Genomic DNA, 22,956 nt, shown 5'->3' with positions numbered 1-22,956 from the left:
TCCCCTTGAATTAAATCTTGGCAAAGAAACAAACGTGTGAAATGAGTGAAGGTGATGATTGGGTTTTGGATGTATTCCAGTGATCCCTGCTTGGCAACAGACTGCAAGTACGCCAACAAATTCCACTTCCACTGTCTCTTTGGGAACTGCAAGTATGTGTGCAAAACCTCTGGCAAAGCAGAATCCCACTGCCTGGACCACATCAACCCCAACAATAATCTGGTGAATGTGCGAGACCAGTTTGCTTACTACTCCCTGCAGTGTCTCTGTCCAAACCAGGTAAGAGCCATTCCAGAGTAGTGTTCTGGCAGGACTGGGGAGAAGGAGATGCAGGATCCTGCTGAATCTCCAGCAGGAAGTCAAGCTGTGTGTGGCTTTCTTGGCGTTACTGCAGAACCGTGGAAGTCATAATTACGTGGTCTGGAAAAACATTTGGTTTTTATCAAATGGGAAATCATGATGCTTTTGTGGTTTTTTGACTCGGGTGAAGTGGACAAGGGAATGAGAATAATCTGAGAGACATTAGATGAAATAGAATAAAGATCTGTGATGAATCTGTGGTGAATCCAGGGAAAGCCATGAGTAAGCTTTGGGATATCTCAGTGTAGAATAGTGTATTACAGAGCACACGACAGCAGTGTAAAAAGACTCGAGAGGGAACAAGGTGCATGGCAGGTTGTGGAAGATGAAATGGGATCTGGAGTATCAGTGCAGGCCCCTCTGACACATCAGAAGGGCACCATTAGTAGCAGGCAATTGAGAGTGCATTGTCTTAGACCTGCCTAAAGCACCGTGCCTGTGTGCTCCCCTCCAGCACTGTGAATTCCGGATGCGAGGGCATTACCACTGTCTGCGTCCCGGCTGCTACTTCGTGACTAACATCACCACCAAGCTGCCCTGGCACGTGAAAAAGCATGAGAAGGCAGAGAGAAGGGCAGCCAACGGCTTCAAGTATTTTACCAAGCGGGAAGAATGTGGCAGACTGGGTGAGCTGTGCTCCGTTTCTCATGTGGTGTGTCCCGTGTCCATAAGTAAAGGTGGATGGATGTAGATAAATAAGTACAAGTGAGCCTGTCTGTAGGTCTCTACCTCTGTGCATATGGCCAAGGGAGGATGGGAAACAGCAGATCCTGATCACTGATGTAGCTGTGTTTGAACTGTGACAAGCCACTGTTTATCAGCTGTACAGCGTGGCTGTCTGGGGTTGTCCTTCAATGGTTTGTGCACGCCTGGCTGTGGCCACAAGGAGCAGAACGTGTGAAGTGCTGGATGCCAGAACCCATATGAATTGCTTGTTGTTCAGTAGCTGACCCTATTGCACAACAGTTTTGGAGTGGCAAGAAACACTTCCTGGCTCATTCCTGTCTGACCAGAGTGCACACACTGTACAGAGCTAGAGGTGATATGAGACTGCTTTTCTGAGAGCACAGTTAGAGGGGAAAAAGTTTTCATTTCCAGTCTAATTATGAGTGTGTATTTGGATTGTAGCTTCTATGATACAGGGACGAGGGGTGGGACTAGGCTGAGGTCGTAGATCTCTGTACACTTGCAGTTGCAGTTGCTCAGCAGGCAGTAGATTGTGAGTTTGGGTTTTTTTCATTCAAGACTGTTCCTGAATAACCCATGACCACTGATTACATTCTGCCCGATCATCTTCCCTCTGGTCCTGCTCCCTCTCAGAACCTTCATGTGCAACTTGAGTGTGGGTTTTGTGTCTTCAGGTTGCAAATACAACCAGGTGAACAGCCACTTCCACTGCATCCGAGAGGGCTGCCAGTTCTCCTTCCTGCTCAAGCACCAGATGACATCCCATGCCAGGAAGCACATGAGAAGGATGCTGGGGAAGAACTTTGATCGTGTTCCTACTCAGGTAACTCCTTGTTGCTGAAGCTGTAGATCCAGAGGCAGTGTTGGCCCCTTTGGTTGCAGAGCTGATGCAGTGCCAAAACACTGTACCCAGACTCTGAGGGGTGTGTGTCTGCACTGGGGGTGCTGCTGGGCTGTGGGGTACCCAGTGACTGGGTTCCACTAACAGCACGTGCCAGCTGTCCCTCATGAACTGTGGCAGAGGGAGATAAACGTGCAGACAGGTTTTGGTCCTGCTGTCTTGCTTTTGGTGTGAAAGTCCCCGTCCTGTTTTGCTGCTGCAGGTTATTGGTCACACTCCAAGAAATGAAAATCTCCCCCAGGTTGGCAGCATGGCACCCAGCCCAGCCTCATCAGGAACCCCAGCTTCCTTTCAGGGACCCCCAAGCATGATGGACACTGAAACAGAAGAGTACATGGATTACACTGGCTGCAGCCCTGGGGGCATCTCCTCTGAATCTTCCAACATGGACCGCAGCTGCTCCAGCACTCCAGTGGGCAATGAAAGTACATCAGCAGGTAAGGGAGAAGGGGGTGTGTGAAATGGATCATCAGTTGCCTGCTCTCCTGGGAGATAAACTCATAAAAAGAGGCCAAGGGACAGCTGCACCTTAAAATACACACTGTGCCAACTTCAGTAGTGCCTCACACTAACCCAGCTCTCTCCAGCACCTGAGAGAAGGGGTCCATCAAAATATACACATCAAGCATCCAGGAACTTAGAAGCATACCCTTTTCCTCCCATGAAGAGAGGTTTTTATCCTGGGTCTTGGAGTTGGGTATATTTTAATAGTTGACTTTAAAAAACAAAACAAAAAAAAATAGAAAAAAGGAGCTGTGGGCCCCTTCTGTACTTGGAATTTTCTCTAGTACCTCTTTGTATTTTCTCAAGCAGCATCCAAAGTCAGGTACTTTATTGTTCTGGTGAAGTACAACAGCAGATTGACATACACAGGGGATAAAACCTATCACATCATCAGAAAGCAGCATCGAAAAGCAGCTCACTGAGCTCCCTTCCTCACCCAGAAACTCTTGTTCCACTTTGTGCAGTTCCACGGAGCAGACCCCCTTCATCTCCTCTTTTGGAAATTAAGTTCCTGCCCTGTTTGCCAGGATCAGGCAGAGCCATCTCCCCCTGCCCTGCATTGCAGGGTCAACTCCTCAGGAGTCAGACACCTGGTAGGAATTCTGCCATCGTACAGTGATGACCAGGGATCTCTCAGCTGTACCTTCCCAGGGTTTAGTGGGATATTCTGCACAGGCTGCCTCAGTTTGCTTTAATTCCATACATATGTTCCTGGTTTTCTTCCCCCACCCCGGTTAAAGGCCATCACAGCAGTCCCACTGCAGGAGCACTGCTGGTCATGGCACTGCCCCATGGCACCTCCAGAGGGTTCTGGTGGGGCAGTGGTTCCTGGCACACTCTTCTGTGCCAGTAGTGGCCCAAGTGCCAGGGAATGTCCCCCACTGCTCTCCAGGCAGGGAGCAGCTCCACCTGCCCCAAGTGCCAGAGCACCCTTACAGCTGTTAACTGAAGCAGGAACAACCCTATAGATGAACAAGGACCAGAATGACCAAAGGAATCCAGAATTCCTGCCTGAAAGCCTGTGTCTCTTCCCCTATACCATTAAGCCACTTTAACTCCTGCAGAGACAGCTCTCCTCTTCCTGGTGCTGTCAATTCCTCACCTTCTGTTTCTTCTCTGTTGCAGTTCTGTTTCATACATTTGTGAATGTATTTTCCATTTTCATCGTATTGCTTTTGCTCTTGGGTTCTCATTTCAGTTCTTTTGTTTCTTGTTTTGTTGGTTTTTTGTTTTTTGGTTGGTTTTGTTTTGTTTTATTGTTTTTTTCTTTTCTTTTTTTTTTCCTTTTTTTTCTGCTTTTTTTCTCTCCACATTCTCCAGGCTGCCTGGTTCCTTCTACTGCTACTGCTGCTGCCGATGATGCCACCCACACTGCACCACAACCTCCACCACCATCTCTGCCTCCATCTTTCTCACAAGCCCTGCTTAGGTCTCCCCTCCCCACCCTGCCCTACCTCTTCTCTCCATCTTGTCTCTCGTACTCCCTGCTCAGTGCCACTCTGGGAGCCAGCAGAGGCATTGTCATGCCTGCCGCCAGCACCGCTGGGTTCTCGCCCATCATTGCCACTCCAACTCCAGTAAAAAGTGACGTTCCCTTAGTGCAGGATGCTGCAGGTAACACTTCTTTGCTTTCTCTCCATGTCCTGTGCCCAGCTCTGTCCCCACTCACCCTGCCCATGGTTTTGCTCTGCACCTTTGGGTGGGTAGAGCAGCAAAGGTCACTCTGTGCCTTAGCAAATGTCACCCAAGGGCCCATCAATGCCTGCTCCTTTTCCTTGCTGACACAGTAACCACAGCCAAAAAACAAACACAAACCACAGCAAATCATTCATAGACATTTGGTCTCAGTTATTCAACTGAGAGCAATTGCCACCAATTTCTAACTGTGAGAAAAACCTAACAAAACCCACAGTTAACATGCATTTTCAGTGTCTTGGTAACCTCAAAGTGGCCACAGAGCAAACTTTCGCTCATGTGGCATGAATGGGACTTGGATTTCTTGGTCAGATCTTGCAGGCCACCCAAACCAGTGCCTGCCATAGTGTGCTGCACACATGTCAGCAGGTGAATGTCTGATGAGGTACCCAGGTCCTGTGTTTTAGCTGATCTTGCAAACTCCATAGGAAGCCACAAAGTTCAAGGGTGCCTTCCCAGGATGGGGAGTGAAGTACAGGCAGTGTCACATAATGTCATCATCAGAAGGTTGAGCCGTTTCTCAAAGTCATTACTTACCAAGGCTCTAATCAGCTGCAGAAAATACAGATTTCAGTTTTAAGCTGCCATGATTCCCATGTGTGACTAAGATCAGAGATGTCTCAGGCTGGGTATTCTCATTCCATCTGGGAATGGCTTTTAGGGTGTGTCTCATTTTTGGCTTCTTTTCCCAACTCCTAGCTCTTTTCTAGTTAATTAAGGACATCTTTGTGCTTTAAGCTCACAATTATGAGGCTTCTGGCAGCCTACAAATGTCCCAGTCATTCTTCCTGTCAGTTGCAGTAATATGTAAATCCAAGGTCAAAGGTGGGGAGTATGGCTGGAGCACCAACTCACAGGTTTCCAACTCCAGTTCATAGGTTTTTCTCAAGGGACTTGGCAGAAGGATCCTTGCCTTGTCCAGAGGAGTGTGTGCCAATTAACAAAATTCACAAGAAACTATCTTTGCTTCTTTTTTAACTGAACTGCATGCAGCCTGAAACATTTTAACCTTATGCTGTGCTTCCTCTAATCAAATATTTTTGTGTCTTTAGTTTTTACCTTGGTATGGTTCGATGAATGCTTACAATATTAGTGGTTAAAGAAATAACCTTATGGAAGACACTTACCACTGGGATTTGGCAGGGATCACATCCACTGAGGCTTGTAATCTTTTACAGGGTGCAGGAACTGAATGTTGGCAAAAGAGGAGAGTGCACCAAAGTGTCATCTCTCTTTATTATGCCCTTACTCCAAAACTTTACCTGTATGAGAAAACAAAATTGGTTTTCAGCTAAAGTTTTAAGCACATCTGTTTGAACTATTTTAAAAGCTGTGTAGGTATAGAGTTTTAAACAGGTAAAATTTAAATTCTAGTTATTTCCCATCCAGAGTCTTTTCTTTAAGATGGGTTATCCCATATTCCCGTCCAAAGACAGACAATATGAGCATTAAGTAATTAATGCTAAGAGACTTGATGGTTTGGCTGTAATTTTATTAAAAGGAGTTAATCTGAGCGGCAGCAATTTGTCCAGGCACCACTGCACTTACATGAGTTGGCTGGGAGTGGAGAACTGGATTTTTCAATACCAGATGAAATACCAGATGTTTAGGGGGGAGCAGAGAGCAAATTGGTCACAGATTCTGTAGTTAAGAGCCTGCCAATTTCAAATCTCCAGTGACAGAAAGTTATTCTTTCACTGGTAGCTGGTTAAATCAGCCTTAGCATGCAGTTGCACCACATCACTCCAATGGCCTCACCATGGATGAGTGACACAAGGCCTGAGCTGGTGTCCTGAGCTGAGCACAAGAGCCACAACAAGTGGTGTAGAAAAGCCTCTGTTCTTTGCTTATCCCACAAACTGTACAGCCCAGCCATGTGGGAGAGGAGGTTCCACTGCCACTGGGAGCGTGGGAGGTTTCCCTCAGTGGTTGAAGGGCTGTCCCTGAGGGGTCGTCACCTGTGATACCTGTTTCAGCAGCAAGAGTTAAAAAAAAAAAAAAAAAAAAAAAAAGTATGTGTTAGTTGCAAACTATAAAGCTGTAATTTCTAATTACACTCACAGTTCTGCACCTGGTGAGAAATTCTTGCCTCCAACCTTGTCTGTGCTGCATGTTGATACCGGAGCTTGTGGATTGAGTCTGGAAACAGCAAGCAGAGAAGGAAAAAAGTTAATAGATAGATGGAGGTCCTTGATGTCAGTGATCCTAGGGGACATGAGCACTAGCCAGTTATGCTGGCCCTGGAATCAAAGTGGAAGATAGATGAGGGATCTTTCTTTATACTGGGGCATCATGGAATTTTTGAGACCCAAGGGAATGCTGCAGGGCTGGTATTTTCTCTGAGTCCACTGGCTAGTGATGATGAGAATTAGCCCCGTTGAACATCTGTCCATCTGTCTTTCTGAGTGCACTCATTGTAATGTGTAGGCTCATTACAGTGAGGGATGTTGCAGTCTCCTGGCCAAAGTCCATCCTGTTTCTATAAATTCCACAGCCCCCCCCTGCAGTTTTAATCACGCATGGGATCTTCCTTCACTTCCTGCCTGGCCTTGGCAATTGTGGTGTATTGTAAGAGCGTGGATAGGGGAAAGCAGTGCACACGTAGAAGCTTTTAGCACAGTGCAGCTCTTTTACCCCCCCAGTGAACTACAGTAACACACCTCAGTCCTTGGACTGGAACAAGCCAGCTCCTCCCTATTAAAGTCTGGTTTGAGGAAAATGGGACTAGAGATTAGATTAAGCAGCAGGAGAAGCAGTGAAAGTAGCAAACCAGAGAAGCAACAGTTAACATTTGTACAAGATCAGGTTTGCCAGAGCAGCAGTCGGAGACAAGGCAGGATATGCTGGCAAGTGAGGAAGTGATGTCCAGCAGGCATCAGCGGGCCCATGATCCTGGAGCTGAGGCTCACTGAGAGCTCGAGGGACGAGCTGCCGGGTGGGAACAGTTGCAGCACTGTGCCTTGGCAAATCCAGGGCTTGCCAGGACGGCTGGGAGAGGAGAGACCTGGCTGTCAGCAACACCGCTCTGCGCTTTCTCTCCTCAGGGAACACCATCACTATGCCAACTGCCTCGGGGGCCAAAAAGCGTTTCTGGATTATTGAGGACATGTCCCCGTTTGGCAAGCGCCGCAAGACCGCGTCCTCACGCAAGATGCTGGACGAAGGGATGATGCTGGAGGGGTTTCGGCGCTATGACCTCTACGAGGACTGCAAGGACTCCAGCTGCCAGTTCTCTCTCAAGGTTACCCACTACCACTGCACACGGGAGAACTGTGGCTACAAGTTCTGTGGCCGTACCCACATGTATAAGCACGCCCAGCACCACGACCGCGTCGACAACCTGGTATTGGATGATTTCAAACGCTTCAAGTCTTCGCTGAGCTGTAACTTCCCAGACTGTCAGTTCTCTGGCAATAGCACACACTTCCACTGTCTGCGCTGCGGCTTCCGCTGCACTGACAGCACCAAGGTGACAGCGCACCGCAAGCACCACGGCAAGCAGGACGTCATCAGCGCCGCCGGCTTCTGCCAGTTCAGCTCCAGCGTGGACTGCGAGGTGCCTGACTGCAAGTACAAACTCAAATGCTCCCACTTCCACTGCACCTACCCCGGCTGCAAACACACGGTGGTGGGCATGTCTCAGATGGACTCTCACAAGCGCAAACACGAGAAGCAGGAGCGAGGGGAGCTGCCTGCCATCTCTCCCGGCCCCGAGGGCCTCGCCCACTCCACTCTTGAGTACGATATCCAGAACTCTTCCATCAACCTGGACAGTTCGCTCAACCTCAGCACTGACAACAACAGCTCCCTCTTCTTCCTGCAGAACGCGGCGGGCGTGGGCCTCAGTGACTCCCTGGACCTCAGCAAGAAGCAGGCGGAGGCCACCGAGGGCCCGGCCCCGAGCAGAGCCGGGACCGCGCCGCCGGAGAGGAGCGCGGGGGCACCGGGCTCCAGGGACGGGGAGGATGAGGACGACTCTTCCCAAGAGGATGAAGAGGACGATGAGGAGGAGATGAATGAAGAAGAGGAGGATGATGAAGAGGAGGATGACGATGACGATGATGAGGAGGACGAGGAGGAGGAAGACCTGAACACAGATTCTGAAGAATCGCTGCCGGACCCTGAAGGCCTGGCCACTAAAGAAGATGGAGAACCAGAGGAGGGTGCTTCTTCCACAGACCATGGCGATGCTTCCAGGCCACAGGGCGAGCCAGCCCTCACTCCAGCCCCAGCTCCTGCCCCTGCTCCAGCTCCAGCTGCTGCCTCAGCCTCCACCACAGCTCCAGCAGCTTCTCCTTAATCCTAGAGACAGCAACGGCAGTGGTTTGGTTTTTCTCTTACACAGATTTACTAAGAGGACCCCGTGTAAGGCAAGAACAAAGATGGGGATGGCAAATGAAAAACAAACTCTGTGCCACAAGTGAGAGAGAGGAAGGAAGGAAACCCCTGCTCCTCCCCAGGCCCCAGAAGAGATCGGTTCGCAGCAGGACTGGTGCTGCATCACTCCATTCTACAGATCCCAGAACAAGGGGGCAGGATGCAGCAAAAAACACCCTTTCTATGGACACGAACCCTGAGGGTACCCACTACTTTTCCTTGCTCCCTGCACGGTGCGTGGGGCCTGTGCCCATCTGGGGACCCTTTTTTATGGGTGGGGCTCTATCCCCCCAATTTTCTTTCTGGGTTTTATTTTTCCATGTTTTCAGTTGTACGATAATAATAATAATCTCCACTTCTTGGAGGGGGGTGGGTGGGAACAAGAGGTAATGAATTTTAGAAATATATATTTGTGTGTGTGTCTCTCTATATAATGTACACACACACATATATATAAAATTAAAGGAATTGGTGTCACAAAGACAAGTAGCTCAGCTTTTGCCAGTGGGAAGGAGGGGGTGAGGAGTGTGCTCTCTCTCTCTCCACCCTTCCCCCTTCTTTCTCCAGCATTAAATGGCATCAGACAGCCAGGGTGGGAGTGGGTATTTATTGTCACATAAATGAGGATGCATTAATGAATGAGCAGGGGTGGGAATGGGACACTCCTCTGTTCTTCCAGATCCTTTTGACTGTTAATGATAATAATTTTGAATGCTATTTATATTGTAAAACTTTCTCAGTCTACACTTTCTCTGTAGGACACCTCTCCTCATCCCTGCTGTTCTGACTGTAGGGATTTAGCTGAAGTAACCTGGGAAGAACACAGCAGGCAGTTTAAAGGGTCTGTCAGTCACACTGGAGGACTGGGGTTACTCTGCCAACCAGTTCCATCTCATCCCAACCCCCAGGTGCTTCCTCTCTGCGGAGGGTGAGGCGTTTTTGTGGTGCTTCAGTGTCCCCATCTCAGGAGGCCGTGAGCTGCCCCTGCCCCGTGGCACAGCACAGGGAGCACCGAGCTCGCCCAGGAGCGTCCTGGTCACCAAAGCCGCCCTGGGAAAGGGCCCTGCTCTGCCCCAGCAGCGGGACCAGGACGGTGCCAGCTGCCAGCCCTGCTCCGAGCCCTGCGCTGCAGACACGCCGCTGTGTGACAGACACAGATCTCAGGTGATGCTGGCAGGGCTCTGAGCCCGCCGGGGTGTCTGCTCAGCCTGGGCCAGGCAGGGACAGCCCTGGGCCGGGCAGGGACAGCCCTGGGCCGGGCAGGGACAGCCCTGGGCCGGGCAGGGACAGCCCTGGGCCGGGCAGGGACAGCCCTGGGCCAAACAGGGACAGCCCTGGGCCGGGCAGGGACAGCCCTGGGCCGGGCAGGGACAGCCCTGGGCCGGGCAGGGACCAGGACCTGCTGCTGCGGTGCTGGGGCGCAGGGCCTGACCCCGGTGCTGCTGCAGGTCCGGGCCCTCCTCTCCCCCTGGCACTGCAGGAGCAGCTGAACCCACCTGGTTCCTCCAGCAGCCTGGGCTTCCCCTGCTCCCGCTCTTCCCGCTACCTTCTCCCGGCCCGGCCTGGGCACACACACTACAGGACACTGTCCCGGACTCCGGCAGGTGCCACAGCAGCTGTTTGACCCCAAACCCTTGCCTGAGCCTGAAAGGGCTCTACACACACCAGGGCACCAGAAGGACTAGTATGAGTTAGTTCTGATAGTTATTTTGGTGCCAGTTTTAAAGTAAACCAGATTAGTCTGAGCTTTGTCCTTTTAAAAAAGAAAAAAAAATTTATTTTTTTTTTTTTTTAATACCATGCAGGCACCCTCTCCCCTCCTCAGCTCCATGAGCACTTCAGCTCTAAGGGATCCCCAGGATTTGTTTTCACCCTGAACAGATAAAGGCTTTTTTTTTTGGTTATTTCCCTAAGGAACTGGTGCAGATCAGGTCTGATTTATAAACAAGCAGCTCAGCTGTGTAAATGTGGGGACAGAATGTTCAGCTAATGTTGCAAAAGGAAAGGAAAAAAAAAAAGTTGTACAGTATTTTTCCTGTAAAGGTTATTACTATATATAGAACAAAAGAGAAACCACCAATGCCGAGGGGTGGAGGGGGAGGTGTCACCTGCCTTCTGGATAGCCCTTACATATGGTTAATTGTGTGCAATTTTTTTTCTCCTTTTTTTTTTTTCTCTCTCCTTTTTCCCCCCCTTTTTTTTTTCTCTCTTTCAATGTAGTGTATGTTTGTAGGGGTGGCAGGGGAGGGGGGGCCTTAATGCTGTGATTTGAGGCTGACTTCACACTCCCAGCACTGACCGGACCTGCACGATTCCGAACTCTAACTTGAATTTTGTAGAGATGAAACAAATGAAAACAAATGAAATATTATCACTAGTTTGTAGTTTATTTAATTCTTTGGAGTTCTTTTCCTCTATCAGCTATTTGTGTGGCTTTTATTTTTATAGGGGGTTTTTTTTGTTGTTTGTTTGTTTTTGTTTTGTTTGGTATATCCCCTACCCTCAGCTGTGTTTTTCCTAGCACAACCCCATTCTTGAATGGAATGAAGCTCACATTCCTGGGGCAGAGAGATAAAATGATGCCCTGGAATTTCTCAAAATGGGATGGGGCAAAAAGATTTTACTTTAGTAGCATTTGCTGCAGGTTCTGTACTTGTACATTTTCCCTGTGTTCAGCTACTTAGATAGTATGGTGATGGGCTCCAGGAGGAATCCTTGGATTAACACAAGCCACATCTTGCAAAGCAGATGTGATGATTTTGTACCGCCAGAACCAACAGGATCTGTCAGTGACTGTGGGAGCAGGACTGAGCCCTCCTGGCAGCGTGTCCTGCCCGGGCACACGGAGCTGGTGCCAGGGGCAAGCAGAGGGCTTCCTCGGGCCACTCGTGTCCCTGCTCCTCGTGGGAGCTGGGAACCTGCACTGTGACACTTGTCTCACCTCTCCCGGTCACATCTCAGCAGCTCCAGGCCCGAGTCACTGCACAGCAGCGGGGAGGGCAGAAGTGTGTGGAGGGAGGGGTGAGAGGTGTCCAGTGGCTCTGCAGGGCTGGACAGGACTCCCCGCGGCCGCTGCGCCCGGAGCCGCCCGCACGGGGCCGTGTCCCTCGTCCCGTGGGGCTGAGTGTGCCAGAAGGGCCCCAGTTTATCTATGCACACCATTTTCTCCCCCCAGGCACCCTACTCCTCCCTAACACCTCAGCCCTTCTCCCAGACTTCTGTCACCTCTTCTGGCGGAGCTGGTGCAGGAGTGAGAGTTCTCTGCCACTGCTGGAGGTGACCCCCGAGCAGGGCTGACCCCAGAGGTCAGGGCCTGGCAGGACAGCGGCCACCCGGCCAGCCTGACCCCGTCCTCACCAGTCCTGCTTCTGTAACTCCTACACTGTCTCTGTTTGCAACAACAACAAAAGAAAGTTGAACCCGACTTTTTATTCTGCCATGTTCAGGCTTTAATTCAGCAAAACCCTTAAGCAGAAGACTCTGAGTGGGCCCAGGTTTAAGCCCGAGCTTAAGTGCTTTTCTGAACAAGGGCCTCAACAGCCCAACACCCGTCAGAGCAGGTGGTTTGTCATTCCAAGCTCTCATATCAGTGGGACTGTCTAAAGAATGACCAGAGAAAGAGAGGGAGATTCAACTGGCTCTCTAAGAAGAGGAAAGAGGAGAGAGGAAATGGAACTGTTTTGTCCAAAACAAGATAAAAACCAAACAATAATGAACCTTGAGATGGACCCTCCTGATTCTGCTACCATTCACTGCTGAAGAGCAAAAAAATTAAATAAAAACTATTGACTAGATTGTTCATGCTAGCCACAAACTCAGCTGGATTAAAGTCTGCGTGGAAGGAATTTTGTAAAGAAAAAAAAAATTTTAAAAAAATTTTCCAATGTAGCAAAAAAAACCAACTTTAAAAAACAAAAATTTAAAAAAAAAGACAATGAGGGAGGATTCTAGCCTTTTGTAATATCCATATTGCACACTAGGACTATAAGCCATTGCTAGCTCATTTTGAATTTTAAATGTGTAATTTTATTTTGTTTTGTTGTTGTTTTTTTTTTCTTTCCATGGGGGAGGGGGGAAAATAAATGCTTGAACCACCAATGCTCTTTTTAATGTTTTATAAATATGTATGTGTATATATATAAATATAAAAATAATATGTATGCACATATATATGTGTGTGTGTATATATCTATATGTATATACATATATATAGATATATAGATATATATATAGGTTTTGAGACAAAAATGCAGAAAGTGAAAAAAACACCCTAAACAGGATGGTGTGCTCTGATTTACTTGAATCTGGTCTCTTCAGCACCTGCGTTATTAAGAACTGAATATTTTTCCACTTGAATTTAGTGCTATTAGAAATTTAATATATGTGTTTTATTTATTTGATTTTTTTTTTTTTTTTGCATGACTGATGCAAGGTTTGACATTTTCACTCAATAAAAACTGGAAAAAAAAACCCCAAAGTTTTAAGCGATCAAGTTGTCTTCTTGCTTGAGGAGTGGTTGAATGACTGGGCAGGACCGGCACCGTGCAGTACCTGCACGTCAGAATGTTCCTGTTTTACCCTTCCCCTGTGGCTCTTCCCCGGGCACAGGGAAGCAGCTCTGTGGTCCTTGTGCCTCTCTGCCATCCTCAGAGAACCCAGGAGCAGCGAGCAGCGCCTGCCAAGCCTGATGCACTGGCAGCAGCTGCCTCCTTATTAGCAGAGAGGATTAGACTCCTCTCTCTTTCAAAGCCCCCTCCTTGCTCTGCTGCAGCTCCCTGCCATCCTGTTTTCAGATGTCATTATCTGAACATGCTCCTAATCCAACCCTGGAGCCCAGAGGTTTGTTCTCACTGGAGCTCTGCCCACAGCACATGGACTATTGAAATGGCCTTGTTTCCAGGTGGGGACAGGGGACACGAACACAATTCATTGCTGGAAAGCTTTTCTGGAACCTGATTTTTCTCAGAGGGACTCTGACTGGACTTCATAAAAGAATGACTAAGCTGTGGGAGAAGCTGCAAGTTGAACAAATCAAAGTCTCACTATTGCATTTGTTCCAAGCCCTTGCAGGTGGTGAGAGTGCAGTCTTGCACCACAACCCTGCACCCACAGCCCTGCACCCACAGCCCTGCATCCACCCCCTGCACCTGGTGAGCCCTGGGAAGCAGCAGACACCAGGCAAGGTCACTTGTTTTAACGTCAAGACAAAAACGGGGCAGTTGCTGCTGCTATTGTACTTTGATACCTCAAGTAATAGTCTTTGAGTCCCCTGTGTCAGCCAGCCACATGGAAATCCATCACTCAGGCTTCAGCCCTCACCTTTGGGGTCTCTGCTGTCATGAATAGATTCCACCAGTACCTGAAAGCTGACAAAACCTGCAATTCCTACCTGCAAAACACAATTCCAAAAAACAATTCCTCCCTGTGAGGGAAAAAAGGCAGTGAGCATTTGTAGGTAAAGGAGGTGCTGGAAGGGATGACAAGTTCTTCATGCCAGCCCTGGGCTCACTGGAGTCCCTCAGACACTTCCCTTGCAGGGTCAGGCATTGCTCAGGAGATGGAACATGGTCCAAGCTGAAGCAGATCCCGTCATCTTCCCAGAGCAAGGCAGGGTATCCTCGCCCCAGTCCTGCTCTCGCCCGTGAAGTGCCCCAGGCCCATCCTAGCTGAGGAAGGGTGGCCAATGGAGGCAGCTTCCCTTCCTCCTTTTGCTCTTTTTTGGCAGGAAAACTCTTAAACAAACAAATGAAGAAACACTGAGGATTTAAGTAAACAGCTGAAGATTTATCTGACAGGCAGACAGAGCTGTTCCTGCCCCCTTCGCTCCCTCCCCACAGGGCAGTGGCAGCCAGCAGCCCCTGCCCCGAGCCCCAGGGACCCTCCTGGGATGCCAGGCCATGGCCAGGCTCTGCCTGCAGCCAGAGCTCTGCAAGTGGCACTGAACTGGGCACCAGGGAGACACTTGGTGTGCGGCCAGAGCCCGTCTGCCCTCGGAGGGAAGCGAGCGCCTTCATGCAGAGGCACGTGCTGTCCCTGCAGGTCACCACTGGGGAAGGGCACCCACAAGCACAGGTCCAGCACCAATGTCCCTGCTGTGCCCTCACACAGCTCTGTGCAGAGGCTCCCCAGGGCTGGCACAGCTGCAGCCCCTCCACGTCCCCTCCACACAGCACAAGGGGGGACACCCACTGCCAGGGGCATTCCCCACACTTCCCCATTTCCCCACACAGATCAGCAGGTTCTGCCTGCAGTTTTTAGAGTTGGGGGGGAAAAGGAGGCAAGAAAGAGATGCAGTTGTGGGATTTTCCAATTTGAGGCTGCACCAGACTTGTTCTAGCAAACAGAAGAGACTATGAAGCAAGAGGGAGTTCCAAGCTCCACCTCACACCCAAAACCTGCTGCATGAAGTGTTGATATTACTGCCAAAAACTCAGGCAGGTAAGCAGACAGGTAAGCAGAGATGGAACCTGCTGGTGACAGTGCAGGGGGCAGAAAGTGAGGAATAATTCATCTATACAGGAAAAGAGCAGCACCCATTTTGGTGCATGCACAAAGTTGAAACAGTTTAAGTAAAGCAAATCTGCTCAAAGAGATGGAAGAATGTCCAGCCCAGAATTTGCTCTGGTTTAATTAAATCAGTTAAATAAATTAATTTTAGACAGGTGTTACTCTAGCTGTGCACACACAAAACCCCAGTAGTAGCTCCAGAAGCAGAGGTACAAAGCTGGAAGCAGTCTGTGAAGTGTTGGAAAGGAAAGAGCAGGAGGAGATGGACATGAGGGAAGGGGAAAGGTGGACAGGAGCAGGATGCTGCACAGAACAGCCTTGCCAAGCAAAGGGACTGAGACACAGGCAAGCAGCCTAGCAAAGTGACAGCCAGAGGAAAAAAATAGGCAACAAACAAGCTAGTTGTACTTCTCAAATCTCTGAATCAGCCCTACCCAGCCAATCGCCTCCTCACACAGGAGACACAGTCCCAAAGAAAAGCAAATATTCTACCTAAAGCAATAAAAATATAGTGTCACTCTCCTATTCCTCTTCAGGCTGTTCTTGCAGCCAGCATCATAAAACATCTCTCATTACTTGCACAAACATAGAAGAAGCAAAATAGAACTCTGAAGGATGAATTCCTTCAGCAGATGCAGAAAAGGGGGGCCTGGTAAAAAACCAGGGTGTTGTTCAGGAGGCTCCATACTGTAAGTAATCCCTGAGCAGTCCTTGCAAAGCATTCGGGGAGATTTTTAGCCTGAAAGACACTTTACAGAAATAAATTGTAATTGAGTTTTAATAATCTTCCCCTTTTCAGAAAGGGCCTGACAGATGCTGCCTAGTGCTCACTTCTGCCCCATTTCAAATATTTTTACCTTATTTGGATGAAATATATTATTTTTCTAAAGAAAGGAGGTTGGGTTTTGGTTTTTTTTTTTCTCCAAAGAGATGGTTTTCCCTTCGTCCAGCTGGTGCCTTTATTAGGTTAGTGCTTGCTCCCTTTTGGGGATGGGATTGTTTTTTTCCCTGATCTGGGACAGACCATGCCAGCCCCTCAATCTAAAAGCATGCAGCTTGTACTGCACAGCAAGTGGAGAAGTTGGGCCTTGATCTCCATCTTCCCTCTTCTCTGATACCCCAAAACTCACCCTAAGTACATTTCCATTTTTTAATACTCTTTCTAAGAGTGTAAGAAGTGATGAGAGCCACCCTTTCACCAGCATAATACATGGACACAGCTCCAAAGGTGCCCATCCAGGCTGACTCCTGAAGAAGCAGCACAGTCTGGGGATAAACAGTAAAAGGGAAAATGAAGAAAGCTGGAAGCTCTCTCCTGTACCTTTAGGTAAATAATTTCCCTTGTTTCACCTTCCAGCACCCCTTTATTTATGTTTACAATCCCTGGAGATCAAGCCCTTCTTTTGCTTTGCACTTGCACAGCGCCCAATGGTATGGGAGCTGGAAAACTCCCAGCTCAAGCTCATCATCAGTTTTTGGTGTGCAGGGTCATCAAGCACAAACAATTTGTGCTTAACACAAAGGACCACCACACAGAAAAGACCTTCCAGAGCTTCCTGTGTCAAAGCCCTTGGCAAACACTTGGATCTCCACAGCCTGCTGCTGGAGGGTTTAATCAAGCATGGAGACCTTGACTTTAACAAAACAGGTTTGCTGCCTGAGCCTGGAGCTGCTGCCTGAGCCTTTGTTTTCCCCGAGCTCAGCCCTGCCCCAGCAGAGGAAAAGCAAGGAGCCCCTGTTCCTGCAGCAAGTACTGCAAATGCCAGCAATGGAGCAGACACCGCCTGGGCTTCTCCACACTTTTTTCCAGCAGCACACACCAGGGTGGACCTTCAGCAAACCTTCCCTCTACCAAAGACAAAATGAAGAAAGAACAGAGAACAGAGCTCTTACTTGCCAGAGGAACCCAGGCTGCAGCAAGGAAAGGGCAGAGTGTGTGTCCCAGGGCAGGCTGAGGTGCTGGGCAGCTCCTCACCCACACCTGCACAGCCAGAACAGGGCTGGGGCTCTCACTCCGGGGCACAGAGTTCGTGGGGCTGGGGGTTGTACAAGCTGCAGGACCTTGCACAACATCTGTCCCAAAGGTGCCTTTCTCAGCACTTGTCTGGTCACAGCTCTGTGTCTGTCAGCCAGTATTTTCTACCATCATGTGTGAAAACCAAGCCACACTTACAAGGAAAATACTTTGCAAAGTCATCCTCTTCCTTCTGATCCCAAACACTTTGGTTTGTTTGGTTATGTCACCAACACACAAATGACAATAAAAATAAGATTCTTCCTGCTTTTGACAAAGATGCACGTAAGACCAATTTGGCACAGCTGAGGGTAAGGAAGGTTGGAGGGAGTTGATCAGGAAACATCTCTTTTAACCCTTTCTCCCTTCTGAGTAGCCCACATTTCTCTTGCAGCTATTGAAAAGGAAGTTTTTATATTCTCAAATTACTGGGAAGTGCCAGTCTGATATTGTTTCCTCTAGGAGAAAGCACAGGGTGACAGGCATTCACTGAGATGTATCCAGATGACACTGTCCAGAGGAAGCTCCCTTCACCTGTTTTTTTATATGTTATTAAAGAACTATAGAAACCACGTTACAAACCCACTGAACTCAGCTCTCTGCTGTGTTATTCTTCTTCCTGTGTAAAATAGAGTACACAGTAAAACAGCACTTGAAGAAGCCAGGTGGCAGGGAGCTGCTGCTGCTGCCTCATTCTGCAGATAAAAGTTCTCTACCTGGTCACCTTTCAGTTAATAGGATGCCATTGCCAGTGCCAACAGGCCAGTGGGGTAAGCATTTTACAGGGCAGCTGAGCTAAGAAGTTTGTTTCTAGCAAAAAAAAAAAAAAAAAAAAAAAACCAAAAAGAAAAAATCACAAATGAGTAGCCAGGCTACGAGGACCAAAATCCTCTTCCTGCAACTGCTGCTATGCTGGAAAGAGAAGGAACACGACACAGAGGAACAGAACTTGTGATTCATGACTGTACCTGCAGGTTAGAAGGCCTGGCTTCTTCCAAAATCTCTGCTGGTGGGTTGGATCTCTTCAACAAATACAAAAACACCCCACCAACGACCACAGGCACAGAGTTACATATTTTGGGCAACAGTGACCTTGATGAGGTTTTCTGGGATTCATGAGGCTAGAGAAAGGAAAAACTTTAGAACTGGCATAATATACAGAAAACCTACAGAATCAGTAAGGTAGAAAAGAAAAACCAAAGGACAGAAAAAACAAAGTTAAAGAAAACTGCCTTTTACTCTGCACCAGAAATCCTGAGGTAAATGAATTGACACTAGCAACATGGATGAAAAGGGGGGGCAATGAACCCACAGGGATGCTTGTACTGTAAACCCTGTAAGTCACTCTGTAAGGCACATACCTCAGCAAGATATTTTCCACATTTCACCAACTGCTGTTGTCCAGACACTTTCTATTTTCAAAAGCTCCTATGTATATAAAATGTATACAGGCAGGATAATACTTTTTCATCACATCCCTGTGTTGTTGTGTTTTCTTTTCACTAGGATTCTTGGCCTGGAGAAATGAAAAGTGTCATCTCTTAAGAAAAGCCCTTCTTTTTAAATACTTTCAAATTTTCCCTGTTTTAGCTAAACGTGACGTTCTTTGTGAACGTTAAACAGTGCAGAGAGAGACTGAGAGGGGGAGAGAGAGAGACACACACACACTCACTCCTGGGGAAGATATTCGTCCATTTAAGGCATGAGAAATCATCACATTCAGCAGCAGGTCTAAATACAGTAATATGAAGGTCCCTTTCACTCCCCCGAGCAGGAAAATGTCACTGTGTACCAGACACCCAAATACTTGGGAATCAAGTAAATCCCTCATTTTTCAGAAGGGAGCCAAATCCTTCTGTTGAACAATGATGGAACTGTAGTAGCTACAATTTACTTGCTGCACACCGTCTCCTTTGGTGGCTTCTGGACTGGGATGGCAGGGTTAGACCAGTCATGGGATCCAGCACAGCATTCCCTCCTGGAGATAAGGCTGAGGGGCCATGGGATATCTCACACGCTCCCTTCAGCACCTCCTGCTGCTGGTGGAAGGAGCAGGAGGAAGCATTATTCCACACCCTGCAGAGCCTCCTGCTGGGAGCAGAGGCACAGAGTAACTGCCCTGCACTCCCGGGGTACATCCCAGCCTCTGCACCATCACTGCCACGCTCCTGGAGCTGTCTGGAGTGTGCCTGACACTGCCCTTACACCACTGCCTCCTGCTGATACTGCCTAGGAGCACTCAGAAAACCAACCACAAATGTCCTTTGGAAAATATTTTGGAAGGACCAGATTTCTGTAACCATCCCCTCCCTTGACCACCCTACATGCATATTTTTTCCGAAAACAAGAGCCACAGTAATCCAGTAATAACCTGGTGTTAAATAGTGGTAACTCATATTTATTACAATTATATACAATCGTATTTTATATTTGAAATCTATACATGATCACATAGACGAGCACACTTGCTTGGTGAGGACAGTGAGACTCAGTTGTTACAAGAATTGCTCTGCTAAGATGCTCTGATGCAGTGAATAGACACCACCATTTCACCAGCTGCAAACACAATGCTGCAAACTGTCAGAGGTTTAAAATTCACTGGTTTGTGTACAGCCCAACCGGGCCAAAAAAAAGGCTGGACTGGGCAAGAAGGGCCAGTGGTTAAACCTCAGAACTGGAGCTGCTCTCTATGCTAGAGAGACTGCTTTGCAGAAGCAGGTGCCTGTCACTGGAAAGGTACCATTTATGATCATTTATCTTCTCATTTAGGGAGAAAAAAAAGGCTAAAAACCATTGCAAACATTCAGAATTAACCAACTATTTCAGCATCAGATTTCACCCCATTAATTTGTTGATTCATTCATCAATTCAGGGCACCTATAAATAAAATAGAAGATGTCAAAAACTGATGTGAGCTCCTTGTCTTTGGAGGAGGAAGGGTAATAATTGGGATGAGTGGAGTCAACTTCTTCTAAAGCCTTTTACTGGGGAGCGATCATCAACAAAGTCACCTGTTTTCATGGATTTTACTGTGGCCATGACACCTGGACTTGGTCCCTACCAACAGGCCACTCTGATCAATGTAAGCATGTGGAGTGTAAATAGTATTCTTTGAACCCCACAGAAATTTAGTGTTTTTACATACTAGGTAGTTTCAGCAATTTGAGACTTGGCATAAATCTTGGAAGTGCCAAGACTGAGATCTGGTGAGGAATTTGAGGTTAAAATGTTCTGGTGTTTTTTTTCGGTTGGTTGGGGTTTCTTTCTGCAACAGAGTATGAAGTAGTTTGAGAAATAAAACAGAGTTATTTTGGGAAACAGAACTGGTTTGGGCCTCATGTGGGATTAAAGGCTTGTGAAATCAAGGAGCTCAGGACAGACTGGTTTCTGAAATTGGATAGAAGGGCTCTAGGATACAGCAAGAGGCCAACTGCTTCTGTAGGAGGCGTATCTGTAGCTGTGGTGCACGGTAAGGCCATCGGGCTGCCAGCCCAGCAGTGACCCCAGCTCACTGCTAGAGAAGAAGGGCTGGGCAGGGAGAAGGAGCCACTGCAAGACTGCAAAGCCCTGTGGTGAAACAGGACAACCACGTCGTTCACTGAGCAATCACGACCCTGCTCAAGGCCAATCAAGGGGGAATCACTGCAGGGAATGGTAGCTTTTCTCTCCACAAAATGGGAGAGGCACTGGGGACAGTGCAGCAGGCCGGGGAAGATGTGCAGCAGCAGCAGCAGCCAGGGTGTCTTAGTCAATCTCGTTCTCGTTGCTGGCCCCCTCAGGTCTTCGTAGCTTTTCCACTTGCTCATTAATCTGACCATCCCCTCCTCGCCGGTCCTCAGTCTGGACACCCAGACATTCCTCCTCATCCACATGGCTAACATCATCATCCTCATCGTCCTCTTCCTCCTCATCATTCCTTTTGGTTTCCCGTTTCTCCTCCTCGCCCTGCACCTCCATCCGCACCTGGCTGGTGACGTCGATGACGGCCTTGGCGGCCTCCTCGGGGCCGAGCAGGTGGCAGCTGACCTTGGAGCCCTCGGGGCTGTGGTTCTCCTTCACTGGGGAGGACGTGGTGGACTCGTTGCTGACCGGGGAGATGTCACTGCTGCTGTTGTGGTTGGCAACAACAGGGTTGGAGGGTGAACTTGGCTTCACGGGGATCTGCCACGACGGGATCTTAGGAGCTGAAGGGGAGGGAGGGAACTGCCTCCTTGGGGAGGACAAGAGGGAAAGAAAAGGAAAGAAAGGGGCTTTTGTTATAAATACTGAGGGGTTTCATCAAGAATGAAACTGCAAGTCTCCTTGCCATAAATGAGCAAAACCAAGGCCACTTCACTTCTCCAGAGAGATTTTTAAAGTGCTTTACAAGAACTCAGCAATCGAGCCTGTACACAAGGAAAATATCCCAGCTGGGCAGTCTGAAGCACTAAAACGATCTGATTTGGCCAATTTCACAAAGTAAGCTAGCACTCAGGAACGCTGCCTGTGAAAAGACATGGGTGTCCCCCATGTAAGTAAGACAATCACTAATTAATTGGTAGAGAAAATTCCCACTGGAGCAAGAAGTCAGACACACCAGGTGCCTGAGCCAGGGAATTTCAGCACCTGGCTCTCACCTCCCTGTGATACACCACTGTTGCATTCTGGCTCACTGCAATCCAGAGCCTTTCTCCCAGTTCCAGCATGCACTTTACATGTTTGGGCCAGGCCCTGGCTGCCACAAACTGGTTCAGCTCCTCTGACTTGAATGGAGTCATACCAGCTTGCACCAGCTGGAAAGCTGGCCCTGAGTCCTTGCCAGGTGGATTTTAAGGATATGATACTAGCAGGCTAATGCCCAGTACTAACAGGAGATTCCAAGTGCCACACAGGACAAATAGGAGTGCAAGGGGAGCACTGGTGCCCTCACAGTGTCATCCATCATGAAGGGCAAAGCATAAAAGCATGTCTGATGTTGCACTCCCATGCATCCTTGCCTCTGTATGTGAAAAGTGGGAGTCTGAAGAGGTGTCAGATCAAGGTCTGCAAAGGCCATATGCCAGGGGGTCCTCATGCCCCTCAGGAGAGCTGGCAGGTGGCACCAACAAGAGCAGAGCAGAGGAGAGCTGGCTGCTCTCCAGCACCGAGTGCTCGCACTCGGCACTGCCTTTCCCTGAGCCTGAGGTGGGAACAGGAGCTGCTCCCACCTCCCCTGCTCTGCTGCCACCAGAACTGGGCAGCAGAACTGGGCTGAGCTCACCCCATCCTCTGTGACTGCTCTGCTGTGGCTCGATTCTTTTCATCCTGGCTATGCCCTGACACGAGCAAGGCAGCTGAACTGTACCCAGCAGTGACTTTCTAAAACAGAATACAGGTGCAGATGCAGTCAATTCCTCAAACTAGGTGAGACGCAGCCTGATTGTGGGGGAAGTGCAAACAAAAAGGAAAATCTTATCAATTCCCTAAGGACTCTGTGATTTAAGGCCAGTTTGAAAAGCATTTTGAGACCTGCAAACAGAAAGTGATAGTGGAGTGCAAAATGGCATTATTAAAATAGCAGTAACAGGATATAGAGGCAGTTCCTGTTGGAAATGCCTTTCCTCTCCATGATTGAGGGAATCCCAGAAAGCAGCACTTCCCCCACAACAGTCTGCTTGCATATTGCATCCATACCGGTTCAGGAGAAGTCCTTTTAAAGAGTAGATCTCAGATTTCAATTCATTAATATTCTGCGACTCCAGAATCCAATTGGTGGAAGTTGTGGCCTAGAACGTGAAAAACAAGATATAAAGATCAATATCTGAACTGCAAGATAGTTCACCAATGTCACTTTTTCCTATGTTGTTCTTCTGCTCCCATGTGGGAATTCTGAGTCCTGTGGATAACACACATCAGCTCCATCACTTAAATCTCTCAGATCTGAGCAAAATAA

The 22,956-nt window shown here is 48.4% G+C and overlaps 2 protein-coding genes across 11 annotated transcripts in view; one reads left to right on the top strand and one right to left on the bottom strand.

The window, feature by feature from the left end:
- Window positions 1-13,001, top strand: part of CASZ1 (castor zinc finger 1) — a 193,268-nt gene extending 180,267 nt beyond the window's left edge. For 8 of the 9 annotated variants that reach the window (XM_072917497.1, XM_072917494.1, XM_072917496.1 and 5 more), the window contains 6 exons: window positions 81-279; window positions 815-986; window positions 1,722-1,870; window positions 2,151-2,385; window positions 3,773-4,066; window positions 7,192-13,001. In XM_072917497.1, the coding sequence (XP_072773598.1) occupies window positions 81-279; window positions 815-986; window positions 1,722-1,870; window positions 2,151-2,385; window positions 3,773-4,066; window positions 7,192-8,447 (2,305 nt within the window). In that variant the 3' untranslated portion in view covers window positions 8,448-13,001. The remainder of the gene's footprint in view (window positions 1-80; window positions 280-814; window positions 987-1,721; window positions 1,871-2,150; window positions 2,386-3,772; window positions 4,067-7,191) is intronic. The other variant, XM_030289236.4, reaches the window with a different exon arrangement.
- A 6,416-nt stretch (window positions 13,002-19,417) lies between these two features.
- The window catches only part of PEX14 (peroxisomal biogenesis factor 14), a 67,652-nt gene continuing 64,113 nt past the window's right edge, over window positions 19,418-22,956 (bottom strand). For both annotated transcript variants that reach the window (XM_030289108.4, XM_072917499.1), the window contains 2 exons: window positions 22,698-22,789; window positions 19,418-21,255 (listed from right to left, as the gene is read on the bottom strand). In XM_030289108.4, coding sequence (XP_030144968.1) covers window positions 20,790-21,255; window positions 22,698-22,789 — 558 coding nt within the window. In that variant the 3' untranslated portion in view covers window positions 19,418-20,789. The remainder of the gene's footprint in view (window positions 21,256-22,697; window positions 22,790-22,956) is intronic.

This window comes from Taeniopygia guttata, chromosome 21 (assembly GCF_048771995.1).
Source record: "Taeniopygia guttata chromosome 21, bTaeGut7.mat, whole genome shotgun sequence".
NCBI lineage: Eukaryota > Metazoa > Chordata > Aves > Passeriformes > Estrildidae > Taeniopygia > Taeniopygia guttata.
This window is presented reverse-complemented; position numbering and strand designations above follow the sequence as displayed.